This window comes from Lipotes vexillifer, unplaced genomic scaffold (genome assembly GCF_000442215.2).
Source record: "Lipotes vexillifer unplaced genomic scaffold, Lipotes_vexillifer_v1.1 scaffold49, whole genome shotgun sequence".
Taxonomy (NCBI): domain Eukaryota; kingdom Metazoa; phylum Chordata; class Mammalia; order Artiodactyla; family Lipotidae; genus Lipotes; species Lipotes vexillifer.
In genome coordinates, this window is record NW_006790551.1 from 4,312,109 (window position 1) to 4,321,821 (window position 9,713).

A 9,713-nucleotide genomic window follows, 5' to 3' on the forward strand; every position below is an offset into this window, starting at 1 on the left:
ATGTGTAATTCTCATCCACATTGCCAACCAAGACTGAAAAGTAGCTGGCAATTTACTCACTTATGGGACAACGGTAAGAGCGGGAATTGAAAGAAATAAAAGGAGGTGGCCTCACAGTGCTTAAGACAGCCAGGTGAAAATTCTACCTCTTCAAGCTAAAAATGAAAGGACTTTAAAGGGGACTTTACAGCACATCTGCAACTACTTATTCCCCAGGACCCTGCCATATCTGTGTTACCAGAAGGCAATTTTTAGGTCTAATTCCTTCAGGGAGAGACCTTGGCAAATGGAACCTCCACTGCCGAGCATATGAGGGACTGACAAAGGGCAATCCATGGTTTTCATAAACCCACAAAACTGCTCACCCTGCGTCTTGTGCTTCATGGGCTCGGAGTATAGATAACAAGTTATTGTGCTGTAAGAATTCACATACAGCCGGGTAACTGCCAGAGACAAAAAGAAAAGAGAAAAGTATCTGTTATGAAATCATCAAGAGTAGCACATTTATCTATAACATCCAGATTTATGTGATTGGATCAATTATAATCAAACATACATCATTCATGAAACAAGCCTCTTGGTTCTAAGGACAGGTTTTCCCCTGTGGCAGAAAAAGTACCTATAGCTATACTTTTTTTTTTTTTTCTGAAGTATAGTTGACTTATAATATTGTGTTAATGTATGCTGTCCATCAAAGTGATTCAGTTATACATACATATGTACATTATTTTTAATTTTTTTCCATTATGATTTATCACAGTATATTGAATATAGTTTCCTGTGCTATATAGTAAGACCTTGTTGTTTATCCATTCCATTATAATAGTTTGCATCTGCCTATAGCTGTACTTATTTATTTATTTATTTATTTATTTATTTATTTAGGCCGCACCACGTGGCTTGAGAGATCTTAGTTCCCTGACCAGGGTTTGAACTCAGGCCCTCTGCAGTGGAAGCGCTGAGTCCTAACCACTGGACCACCAGGGAATTCACTATAGCTGTACTTTTTTTTTTTTTTTTTTGGTACGCGGGCCTCTCACTGTTGTGGCCTCTCCTGTTGCGGAGCACAGGCTCCGGATGCGCAGGCTCAGCGACCATGGCTCACGGGCCCAGCCGCTCCGCGGCATGTGGGATCTTCCCAGACCGGGGCGTGAACCCATGTCCCCTGCATTGGCAGGTGGACTCTCAACCACTGCGCCACCAGGGAAGCCCTATAGCTGTACTTTTAAAGGGCTGGAGGTGTGTGAATTGGAAAAAGAATGCTGTCATTATATAACGACACTAGAAAAGTATCCAACTCATAGAGAAAATCAATATTATTAAGTCTACATCTAAACACAAAGTGAATGGAAGCATAAATATAACATGAGAGTGGAATTTAAAGTATAAATCCCAATTTTCTCAAATATAGCATTATTTGTATTTGGGTGCCTGCTTGAGAGCTTGACAGAAAGGACTGAGCTAGGGAGTGGGAGAGAGTAAGTCTTCTGAAAAGTCAAACTGTCAACTTCTTTATGGGTACATCAACTGATTATATAATTCAAAATCTAAACAGAATTATGAAATCCACAAGATTTAAAAATGTGTACTGTAAATGTGACCAACAGAACTTTATCTTAAGACATTGTTTCCTGTGACTTAATAAAAATATCAAATATACAATCAATATGATTTTGTCTGTTAAGAAAGTCTCAAAACCAAAGATGAAAACTTCATTAAAAATGAAATTCAAATTACAAACTAACCTGAAAGACCTTTTGCAATCACTTTATCTCTGCTCCAAGAATTTTTAATGAGAAAAATGTATATCATAAAAATGAATAAATTTTAGATAGTTCAAATCAAGAGACAGCAAACCAATGCTTGTTTAAATATAAACAAGCTACAGATATTCACTAGAACCTAAACTACATATACTATAGGAAACAATTCACAATTATAAAAATAGCTCTTTGGGGAAATAATAATATATGTCACTCAAATAATTAAAAAAAAAAGAAGATGAAAATCATTTCTATGCTACAGATTTTGTAAGAATTCTCTGATTAAGAGGAAAAAAATACCATTAAGATGCCATATCACTGTAGAGATACTGATTATAAAAAGGATTCAGTTCTTTGGCAAAAGTGGGATCTGAAATCAAAAATAATCTTTGTGCATGTGCAACATGTGCACACGTGTGTGTGTGTGTGTGTGCGCGCGCGTGCGCACATGTGTCTTCTAGAATATTCTAGCAATTTGCTAGGGAGAGAGCAATAGGAGACACCCGTGCCGCCTTCCCTTCCTAGTGTTCCCAGGTCATCCCAATAAATAAACCACCTAACTGATGAACATTAGCATGATCCACAAATTGGAGGAGATGGCCCACCCAGCGTGTCTACATGGAAACGTGTCCACATGGTACCTAGATCAAGAGTTGGCCAACATGTGCCGTCAAAGACTTCTGTTTTACTTTGGGAAAAGGTGAGTATATCACTTTTCCAGATCAATGTGTCAACAAAAGAGACCTTAATTTCAGAGACACTGGTTGGTCTTCAAAAGTAGCGCATTTGCTTGGTACATATTAGCTACAAGATGCCCAGCCAAAGGGTGACAGAGTAGCGGAGGCGCTCAATAAATGTTCCTTCCCTATCTCTTTAAGCAGTGTACTTACATTTCTTGTGCCCTCAAAATGCTTCTTTAGAAAGACACTACTGCCTTGTTGTACCACCGTAAGACAGAGGTTGTTTGTCTATGTTTGTCACTTTTTCCCTTGTGCAAATGGCTTGGTTGCTCTTTTTTATCTATTTTTTTCCTTGTGGAAGAAGTTACCTAGTCTTATGAAAACACAATTTTAATATATTTTCTTCATGCTAAATTTGATACCCTTATGTGTTTAAGGTAAGTTTTCCCCCATGGAAATACACATCTTATATTTAATGGAAATCTGAAGAAAATAAAATTAACCTATAGCCACGTTAATTTGCTAGGTTAATAGCTTTAAGTGAGGAACACTTGATTACTTGCAGCGAATTCATTTTGAAGACGATTTTTAGATGTGTAAAAGCGTGCATACTCAAATACTCAAACTTTCTAAGAACTACAAACATTTTTCTAAATAATAATTTCTTGAACAATATTAGGAAAAAACCCTCTACAACACTTTTATGCTTTTTAATGGAAATGATGATAAACCACAAAGTGTTCAGCTGAAAAGCATTAAAACAGATACACGTAGAATGGTAGGAAAAGCAGAGTTCAGAACACCTTAACACCGTAGAGAGAGTTGGAAAATCATTCATTCACCGATAACTTATCAAACACTAATTGGTGATTTTCTTTCCATTTGTTATGAGACACAGGGAGGGGTGGTATGATAAGTGCAAGGCATGGTTTCTGTCCTGAAGATATAATCTAGGTACCAAGGTAAAACATATTTTTTTAAATTAAAAAAACTACATTAAAGATAAAATAGTAAAGTTTTGTAGAGAAATTATAAAGCAAAAAAGAAAGCATGTGAGTCTGAGGAAATCTTTGCGAAAAATATCTATCTTGTAGTAGTTTTTCTTTTTTCCTTTCTCTTTTCATTAATAAGGTGACACTTCTGGGCCCACCAAGAAAAAAGAGGCTTTCCTCCTCCAGGCTGATCAGCTCAAGCCGGGGCCATGGCTTTCTGAGCAGAAGGCGAGCTGAATCTCAGCCCCACTCATCCCCCTCCACAGGGGTACCCTTGTCAGGCACAATCTAACTCTTTGAGTGATTCTGCTGGAACAGTTTTTTTTTAACCCTATGTCCTGAACATGTCTTCTAACGACACTTGCTTCAAGGATTGGTAAAGGCCAGTGATGCTTTCAGCTTTGTGATATTCATTTACCAGCATGCGTTGCTGTGTTTGGGAAAGAAGCTATTGTAGTCTTTGAAAATGTTGGGTTTTTTCCTATTGGACTATGATTATTCCTTAAGCACTAGAAAATGCAACTTCTCTGAGTAGAAAGGGAGGTGGAAATTTCCATGGAATAGTAAGGATCCTTAGATTTGGGTTCTTATTCCACTTCTTTGAGTCTGAATTACCCCATTTGCAAAAATGCAGACTGTATTATTTATTTCATAGAATTGAGATGAAGATTAAATGAAGTAGCAATATATGTAGATGTCCTAGCGCAGTGCCTGGCCCATGGCAGTAGACATTCAGCCACTCCTATTTGTCTCCTCACTACCACAGTGCGGAGGTAAGAATGCGCCACAGAACGTGAGTCAGCAACCCCAGATTAAGGCAGTAGCTGTTCCATTTATTAGTTACGACTTGTGTTAGACCTTAGAGGCAATAACTTATGGGGATTAGCAGACAGGCAAGGGGTTAAATTCCGCCGAAGGAAGGAGAGGAATAGGGAGGAGACTGAGCATGAACAAAGGTAAAGAAAGTAGAAAAGACAAAAATGTGAGAAATGATAGAAAAAGCGGCTGGGCATTAGAGCGAACAGCTATTATTAGACTCATTCTATTGCTTCTCTTATTATTTTTGTTTCTTGCTATAATAAACTCTATTTTAGACCTTGAAATAAATCTTGTAGATTTCAGATGCTTTAACCATGATAATAGCCAGCAGGCATTATTAAAATGCCTTTTTATGCTTCTATGCCTTTGCATATACTTTCCCTGAGTTTGTTTGTTCCTCTGCAAAGGCCCACTCTTCTGCGAAGCCTTAGCTAAATTATCATTTGTGAACCCTTCCCTTCAAACCTACCTCACCCTGAGGTGCATAAAATTGCTACATCCACCATGTTCCCGTAACATATGAATCTAATACATTGCTTGTCACACTGTAGTGTAATTTATGTTTATACATCTGCTCTCCAGTAATAGCGAATGCCTTAAGAGACAGACACTGTTTTATTTGCCTTCATATTCTAAATGCTCAGCAGCAATTTGTCAGCTTACTGAAGCTCACACACAACTGTTGGAGGAGCCTCAACAGGGGCAGTTATGCAGGTGCGAGATGCAAAGGGTTTCCTTCCCTCATTGGCTCCAGCGAAGCGGAGGCAGGCAGCCTGCAATCCCTTGCCAGTGGACCAAGAGAAAGCCTCCACCCGCCTCCTTGGTGCCTCACCCACTCTCAGCCTGGTAGTATTGAGGACTCGCCCCCCTGCCCAGCTCCTCCTCTGCTTCTTGGGGCCTAGCAATGGGTTCTTAGCCCTGGGGTATCCTGGCACTGCCCGGATGCTGTCAGGCCTATCTTTTCCTAGGACTTGCTGTGTTTTTTCTTTCCCCCAGGTTCTCCAAACTAATTTCATTTTGCCCACTAGGGATCAAGTCTGGAAGGGCTCCAACTCTTCCCGCCAGAACTTCACCAGAGCTCAAGTCCTCGGCTGCCAGCTGCCTCAAGAGCAGTGAGCAATTTTTATTTAAGGCAAACTTTTAACTGAAGTATAACATCTTTACAGAAAGTTGCACCAATCAGACGATTACAAGTGGACACCTTTGTAACTAGCACTGAGATCAAGACAAAGAACATTACCTGAACTCCTCATATGTCCTTCGAGTCACCACCACCTCCTCACTAAGGGTAAACACCATCCTGGCTTTTAACCTCATAGACTTGGTTTCTCTAATGCTGTACTCTTATTTCAATGAAATCACCCAGTACGCACTCTTTAGTATCTGGTTTCTTCCACTCATCATTATACTTGTGACATTCATCCATGTTGTTCTGTGCAGTTTTTCTCATTCTCATTTGCTGTATATAGCTGCATAAATATACTACACTTTATTATTCATTCTACTAAACAGACATTTGGGTTGTTTCCATTTCTTGGCTATTATGAATACTGCTGCTATGAACAATCTTGTACATGTCTTTTGGCACACATGTGTACACATTTCTAGTGGATATAAAAGTAGGAGTAGAATAGCTTAGTTATATGAAGGTTCAGCTTTAGTGTATACCAAAGCAGCTACCTGTAATTTGGGACTGGGGGTAAAGTGAGACCATTTGGGTAGTCATCTTTCTAGAATTCCCAGGGTTTTTATCTTCCTCATATTTTTCACCACTTCCCTGCCTTGAAGAGCCTCCCCCACTGATTCTGGTTGGGTATGTTCTACTCATCCTTTAACACTCAGGTCTAATAACATTTCCACCATGAGTAGTCCCTTAAACCCCATTCATCCTTGTGTGTGTGAGAGAGAGATAACCTCCACATTTATCACAGAACTACTCACCTTGCAATTTATCAGTTTCTATTTATTGGTCTCTGCCACTAGACTGTCATTCCCTCAAAGGCAGGGACTTTGAGTACCTGTAAAACCTTACGGAAGGCATATATAGTAGGTGCTCAGCTAATATTTGTTAAATAATTGAATGAATGAATGAATTCTCAAAAGGTTACCCATGAATGGAACAGTGTGAATTGAGGGGAGGGGATAGGAAGGTGCTGTGAAATCAGGTGTGATTTCGACAGGCTAAAAATGAAGGTCTTGAACTCAGAGTGGGAGGGAGGGAAGGCAGGATGGTCTAGATGCTGGTTATATTTTAAAGAAAGGGTCAATAAGACGTGATGACTGGCTGGTGGTGATTTCAGCACAAGAAGAAAAAGCAAAGGTATTTGCTAGTCTGTGTGACTGGGAAAATGAACTGTTAATAGAAACAAAAACCAGGAGAAATCTCCAGTGGGAATTAAGCAAGTGGGAAGGTAAATAATAAACCTTTTCAGGCAAGGTGAGTTCAGGATAAGGTGACAACGGAACATTTAAGATAAAAATCCCAGCAGAAAACTAGGCATAGAGAATTCGAGCTCAGGAGAGATAAAGCGACAAAGGGACCAGACATAGATCTGGTAATCTAACCACAGAGTTCAAAGTTTACAGTGAAGCTAAGGGAATAGATGAGGTTCCTGGGAACAGTGTGAAGAAAAATGTCAAGAGCAGGAGGAAGACAAAGAAAGAGGCAGGAGAAGAGTCAGGGATCTGCCTGATAAGTCAGAGGAGAATCAGGATATGCGGAAAAAGGAACCAGAGCATTTCAAGGTGGAAGGGGTGGACAAGAGTGTCAACTGTAGAAGAGAAGTTGGGTTGCTTGTGAACAGAAGAAAGGCCGTTGATCTGTGATTAAGAGACCAGTAGTGATTTGAGTGAGCTGCCATTCGTAGCTTCAAAAACACGTTTTAAGTGACCGTCAAGATATTCTACAAATCTCAGCATATAGAGGAACTTTAAAATGGCCGGTTTAACTCACTTCTTCTGAAGCAAGCTATACCTAGAACACAAAGCTTACAGGATGCCTCCAAGGTAAACAACCCAAAGCACCAAATCTGGTTGACAGTTTCATTTGGTCTCCATGAAAATGAAATTTTACCTCTGATTTGTCACGATCCTCACGAACCTTTATACTCTAGTGCGTGGCTGCTTCAAGCATCTTAGTTACTTGAACATTATAGGCACTGAGTATGCAAACTCTGGTCTAAGGTTCTAAAGATGATGGTAGCACTGGGGCAGAAGCAGAGTTCTTGTGGATTTTCCTTCCTCTCTGTTACATGGACTGTCTTCTATAACTCATGAGCAGCATTGGCAAACTCTTACAGATGCATCTATCTGTATAACTTCTTTTTTTTTTTTTTTTTGCGGTACGCGGGCCTCTCACTGCTGTGGCCTCTCCCGCTGCGGAGCACAGGCTCCGGACGCGCAGGCTCAGCGGCCATGGCTCACGGGCCCAGCTGCTCCGCGGCATGTGGGATCTTCCCGGACAGGGGCACCAACCTGTGTCCCCTGCATCGGCAGGCGGACTCTCAGCCACAGCGCCACCAGGGAAGCCCGTATAACTTCATTTTATTTAAATCATGGCCCAGATAATACATTAGATCATGGATAGGGTGGCATAGCAAATTAAATATACAAACTCTACAGACACATGTGGAATAAAACTGGGAGTTGTGGATCAAACTAACTGCCAATAACTCAAACAGGTAATTGTCACCAAGTTCTTTTACCAATTTTATTGTTCCTTTGTGCCCCTCTAGATCAGCTTTATAAACCATGACCACAGAGGTGGCTTGACACCTTCAAGATGACACTAAAGACAAAAGAATCAAAAAGCTCTAGGAGAATGTGTGAGTCATTTTTCTCTTCAGATAAAACAATCCACACTGCTCTGCCATTTCTCAGAGTACATAGGCTGTAGATTTTGACAGTCAGCATTTCTCATGGCTAGCGATCATTATCTCTTAAGAACCTCTAATGAGAGGAGTTAAATAATAATTTTGGTGGGAACAAAAGTGTGAAAACATGCATAATCCTCCCACTAACTAGTTGATGGACTTTATGTCTGATGTAAACACATCTGTGTCTATATTCACAAAACAAAAAAATACCATAACTTTATACAAGTTCAGTACAGGACTTTATTTAGAATATATTTGAACAGCTGACTCAGAAAACTAATAGAGGAATGTTATACTATGAATTAAAAAAAGATTAATGCAATATGGCTTAATATCGAAATCAAGAGATATATATTTTATTTGATATTGTATTATTGAAGCACAACTCAGTGGTATCAAATAAGTAATTTAAACATTCCTGGTATAATTAGGGATTTGACACCAGATTTGAAAAATTGAACACTTGGCTTTGATATATTTCAACAATACAACTTTTCACTAAAAGTTGGAATGTCTTTAATAAAAGACTACTCTCCAATTAACTAATTACTGAAAAGAAACTTTAGGCTTTTCAGAAATACTGTACTATGACTCTTAATTTTAGCCAAAATTTCCAAAACATAGAAATGAATTGTAAACTTTCTGATAAATAAGCTTGGAACAAACCTCTTTCTTAATATTTAAAACAAAAAACATTCTTTGAATGATGCTTTATAGTGTACAAGACTTTCTGTTCGCAAGCTTCAATTTCTCAATCACATCAACAGATAAAGAAAAGGGAACTTTTTTCCCCATAAGGGAAACAATGTATGGAACAAAATTTTCCACCAAAATGTTCCAGAATAAACTCTGATCAATGTTATGCAGAAGGATGATATCTGCTTACTCTAGAGATGAAAGATATGTGGTTGGATGCATTTTACAGAGTTCTTCCAGCCTGGTCATTAGCTTGGCTGCCAGGGCAGGAATTGAGTGTAAACTTCAGTGAACATCAGGTATGATTTTTCAGGTTTTTTTTTTTTTTAAAAAAGACTATGTACTCTAGAACTTAAATTCTCAACTTCTCCATAATCTCTTTTGCACTTTCATTTTGGCCACTTTCACATCAAACTATATGTCTGATAAGGGAACCTAGTGCAACTGGGGGTAATAAAATGCAGTAGGCTAAAATTGAGGTAACTAAGATGTCAGGAAAATCGTGAGGATATGCAAAAACCCAACTGCGTTGTTCATTTCTTCCTGAAGTGCTCTGAAATGTTATTGGGGGTGGTAATGTTTCCAAATCTCCATACATTTGCAAATAGAAACATTACTATAAAAATTTTGTCAACATGGCTTGTCAAAGTGTTAAGAATAAATTTACTATGGCACCTATATACTGGGTTGCTGCTAATTTTAATTTATTCAGAAAGTCCAATGAACTTAAGAAAATTTAAGAATAACTTGAAAATAATTTAATTGATCAATTTGACTTTGTTTTTCTCATTTAAGTTATGAAAACTGGTAAAAATAATTTTAAGTGATGACATAATTGAAGAAAAAAGAAAATCAAGGCTGGCACTGGATTTTTTCCCTACAGTTCAT

General features: G+C 38.7%; 1 protein-coding gene across 4 annotated transcripts in view; it reads right to left on the reverse strand.

Moving 5' to 3' along the window:
* PPP3CA (protein phosphatase 3 catalytic subunit alpha) overlaps positions 1-9,713 on the reverse strand; it is a 299,920-nt gene that overhangs the window by 55,153 nt on the left and 235,054 nt on the right. For all 4 annotated transcript variants that reach the window (XM_007463806.1, XM_007463808.1, XM_007463807.1 and 1 more), the window contains one exon: positions 366-443. In XM_007463806.1, the coding sequence (XP_007463868.1) occupies positions 366-443 (78 nt within the window). The remainder of the gene's footprint in view (positions 1-365; positions 444-9,713) is intronic.